Genomic DNA, 4,447 nt, shown 5'->3' with positions numbered 1-4,447 from the left:
TTGGCTGGAGGGTAGCTAATACAAACTGGACTTGACAATAGATGAATGGAAAGTCAAAGTAGCTGTGCTTCCTGGGTTGATTTCCCCCCTCAGGTTGTGATTGCCGGGGAGCGTGATGATGGACCAGTGGAGGTGCACGGTTTGCCAATGCAAGTGGCCTCATGGGATCCACTGAGCATGGAACATAAACAACAGCATACTTAAAATACGCTTCACAGTCTTGCTGTCTTTCTCACCCACTTCATGATTCTCCTCCGGTCCCTCTCACTAACTTCAATATCTCTCCCCTCTCTACCACTCTCTCCCTCCATCACTCCATCCTCATTTTCCTGTCCATCTCTCTCTCTCTCTCTCTCTCTCTCTCTCTCTCTCTCTCTCTCTCTCTTTCTCTCACTGATTATCTCATTAGCATGTTGATCTGTAGTTAGCTGAACTCCTTCATGTTGTGTTTGCTACTGTTAGTCCCGTCCTCATGGCCTGATAGGCTACCTAGAGAGATTAAAGGGACCAATCGCCACAGGACATTTATCCTGCAATCAGACACCTGCCCACGGAGAGACACTCTTTCTTTCTACTATTTAATATCTTATCATGGTTTCCCACTGTATTAAAATCATTCAGTAAAAGAGAGGTGACTCTCAATAACACACCTGGATGTGTAAAGGTTATTGAATGGGGCCAATGCATCCAGCACAGGGTTGTGTTCAGGTGTTGGCTGTTGCCTAAAGCAGGGCAGAGTTCCTCTATTTGCTGCAGAGGTGTCTCTGCTCCACAGCAGTGGTAATTGTATACATGGTGCGCTGTGCAGTTTCCCAGTGAAATAATAGTGACCTGAGATGGGCTGCCTACAGTCGTCAGACAGGTCTCATCTCTCCCTCTCCAAGTCTGACTGGGGCTGTAGTGTCAGGCCCCGGCCACCATGTGGCAGCGCCGCGCAAATTGTCCTCAAATATTGATTTTGCTGCAGAGAGACGTGTAGGACGGACCCAGGCACCTGGCTCTTCTACAGCCCACAGCCCAGTAAACATCCCTCCAGAGAGCAGGGAGATGAGGAAAGGAAGAGAGAGAGAGAATGAGGGGGAGGAGGGAGAGAAAGAGAGGCATTCTCTGGCTTAATTTAGCACAGCAAACACTAGACCATAAGAGTACAAACAATCTACTCTCTCTTCAAATTGTGTTTGTACTATATATTACTATACAATATATGTTTTTCTGTGTGTATGAATATTTGTGTGTGTGTGTGTGTCTGCAGGCACATGTGTGGAATTTAAATGGACCATTGGAGTTGAGAGAGGGGGGACAGAGTGTGGCATTGTGACAATAAGGCCCCTTATACAGTAGAACCTAAAAATACAAGTCAGTGGTCCCGGGAGAGGGCTGGTGCGATCCAGGCCTGGATAATGAGAGAGTGGAGCTGCCACTAGCCCTGCTGTCCCCAGCTCCCTCTGGCCCATGGCTCAGCACTGGAAACGCAACAGCTCAAATAGATTTATCATAGCTCTCAGAGCAGCCAGTCTGAAGGGCCTCTCACTCTGAGAAGCCATCACAGGTCTGGCCCCGTGTCTGACCAAAAAGAGAGAGAGAGAGATGGAAAGAAAGAGATGGGGGGGATGAGAAGATCGATGGAAAGGGAAAACATTTTGGATGAAAATGCAAGCAAACAGCGGCCTGTAAAAATAGAACATTACCAAAAATATTGTTTAAAAAAATGGATGGAGAGAAGGATTAGTTAGAGATTAAAAACATGTTATTTCTTTGTCAAACTGAAACACGACATAAGCAGAAGCATGTTTTAATGGTTTATGGGCGCTCTATTTTACAGTTTACATAAGAGATGTCACAGTTATCGACTTTCAGCTTTCTGGACAGTGCACAGTTAGTGACAAGCAGTATTTAAGACTCTTTAAAGGATTAGTTCCCACAAATGACACATTTACCTTATTTTATGGAAAACTAGAAAGTAACCTGTAGATCTAGAGCGTCAGTGACCGACCAAATTATGTCCAGATTACTTGCTCGTTATCAAAGAATCGAAGTATATAGTTAAATATGTTCAAAGGGAACTATCCCTTTAGTCTGAGCCATGGATTAACTTGTAATAACCTGCAACTATACCAGAGAGAAGGGCTGTGTCATCTCTACAGCATCAGAGGCAAAACTCTTAAAAAATATCTTCCTCTCTTTCATTTAATGTGACGTCACCAGCAAAAGACGAGAAATATTTAGAAAAACAAAACATTCCAAAAACAGTCTTCTACTAGTGTAAAGATCTTACATTTATTTTTTATATGTTGTTATGATCCTTCTTAGCAACCCTAATTAGAACTGTTAAATTAATTGAAACATCTCCATGGTAATGAGTTGACCCACAAGAGTAATTTGACAATAATTTGCGATTCACGAGTGATGAATTCTTCCCCCTCCGTGCTCATGAATAGAAAGTCCTCCTGATAGAGCAGCGACACTCCACTCTATAATCAGAGTGGTCCAGGATCCAGTCCAAGAGCCGTAGAAACATACACTGACACTGTCTGCAGCTCTGGTGCCAACACATCCACAAATGCTTCGTCAAAACAGCCATCGATTACACTTCCTCCTCAGCCACTGGTCAAAACCACCTCTTTGGATCTCCCTATTTGTCTATTAACAGGCGAATGTCTTCAGATGCAGGCTCCTCAAAAGTATTCAGACGTAGTCTTTATCGACCATAAAAGTATACACCCTTTGTTTCTATGAAGTCTATAGTCCATAGCAGTTTTGGGCATTACATTTGACACTGCACCTTGGTGTCTCGGTCCATTAGAGAGTGTTTTTTTATATGTTCTTTAGTTTTTGTCACAGCTTGGTATTATGGGATGACTGAAAGTCTTCCGTCAGTTGGCAGTCTAAGTGTCTCAGCTATGAGTGCCGTCCTTTCTTTACGTATGGAGTTAACAGTAGAGAGACTTGGTGATGTCGCTGCTCAGTGATTCTCTTGCTATCGTGTGACCTATGAAAGAGAAAGCAAAGAACAGAAGATCAGAGTTGAATCAGTGACACAGAAACATACAATTATCTTTGAGGGACTTAGCAAATGACACAGCGTGCACGTCTACGAAATAAAACCTCCCGCAGCCCCCCTCCAATGATGGTAGAGGGAACTAACGTCTATGAACCGGTGTTTGTCCACTGTGTTAGTGATAACATTCATTCTACAGAGCCATCAGGCATCTACACCCCTGCAACGTGGGAGTGAGACAGACAGACAGACAGACAGACAGACAGACAGACAGACAGACAGACAGACAGACAGACAGACAGACAGACAGACAGACAGACAGACAGACAGACAGACAGACAGACAGACAGACAGACAGACAGACAGACAGACAGACAGACAGACAGACAGACAGACAGACAGACAGACAGACAGACAGACAGAGAAAGAGAGTTTGCGTCACACATTCACATGGAACACAGAGATAGATAGATAGATAGATAGATAGATAGATAAATAGATAGATAGATAGATAGATAGATAGATAGATAGATAGATAGATAGATAGATAGATAGATAGATAGATAGATAGATAGATAGATAGATAGATAGATAGATAGATAGATAGATAGATAGATAGATAGATAGATAGATAGATAGATAGATAGATAGATAGATAGATAGATAGATAGATAGATAGATAGATAGATAGATAGATAGATAGATAGATAGATAGATAGATAGATAGATAGATAGATAGATAGATAGATAGATAGATAGATAGATAGATAGATAGATAGATAGATAGATAGATAGATAGATAGATAGATAGATAGATAGATAGATAGATAGAGAGAAAGAAGGTCACAGATAGACAGAGGGAGATGGGGAGAGGGAACGAGTCGCTGGAAGGAACCGTTGCCGTGCAGTCGGTTTCGTTGCAGCAATCTCCCGAGACATCTGCCACCAAGTCTCCTAATAGCTGGGCTCCTGTTCCACACTGAGCAAATGCAGAATTCATGTCCGTTGATGAAGCACGGATCCCCCTCGCTCCCTCACCCTCCCTAAACAGCTGATTAGCTAGACAGTCAAAGAGGGAGAGAAAAAGCGATAGAGGATGGTGATGACTTCACATATCAGTCTTTCAGTTGTTCAGAGACCCCGGGTTATTAATTCTAACGGCAGTCTCTTAGCAGCCATTCATCCCTCCGTATATCCCCCTCACCAATATAATTAGGACTTAATTTGAAAGCCTCCATGGATCCCCAAGCCATAATGCTTTCTAATGAACACGACAGATGTTCTGCTGTTATTCCGTCTCTCTGAGTAATTACTCTTACGGTGCCTGTGTGCTCCCTACAACTGTTTTTCTTTTTATATTTCACCTGTGAGTAAACCATACCTGCTCCATCCCACAACACACACACCCACACCCCCGTCCATCAGTCAGTCCCGCAAATTAACTACCAC

General features: G+C 43.1%; 1 protein-coding gene across 1 annotated transcript in view; it reads right to left on the bottom strand.

The window, feature by feature from the left end:
* Positions 1-1,786: 1,786 nt before the first annotated feature.
* LOC106583040 (chemokine-like protein TAFA-4) overlaps positions 1,787-4,447 on the bottom strand; it is a 52,787-nt gene continuing 50,126 nt past the window's right edge. Inside the window, exon 6 of the mRNA XM_014166795.3 lies at positions 1,787-2,989. Within this exon, the coding sequence (XP_014022270.1) occupies positions 2,978-2,989 (12 nt within the window). The 3' untranslated portion in view covers positions 1,787-2,977. The remainder of the gene's footprint in view (positions 2,990-4,447) is intronic.

This window comes from Salmo salar, chromosome 22 (genome assembly GCF_965601325.2).
Source record: "Salmo salar chromosome 22, fSalSal1, whole genome shotgun sequence".
In the NCBI taxonomy this organism is placed as follows: Eukaryota; Metazoa; Chordata; class Actinopteri; order Salmoniformes; family Salmonidae; genus Salmo; species Salmo salar.
Note: the sequence above shows the minus strand (reverse complement) of the source record. Positions and strands in the feature narration are given on the sequence as shown.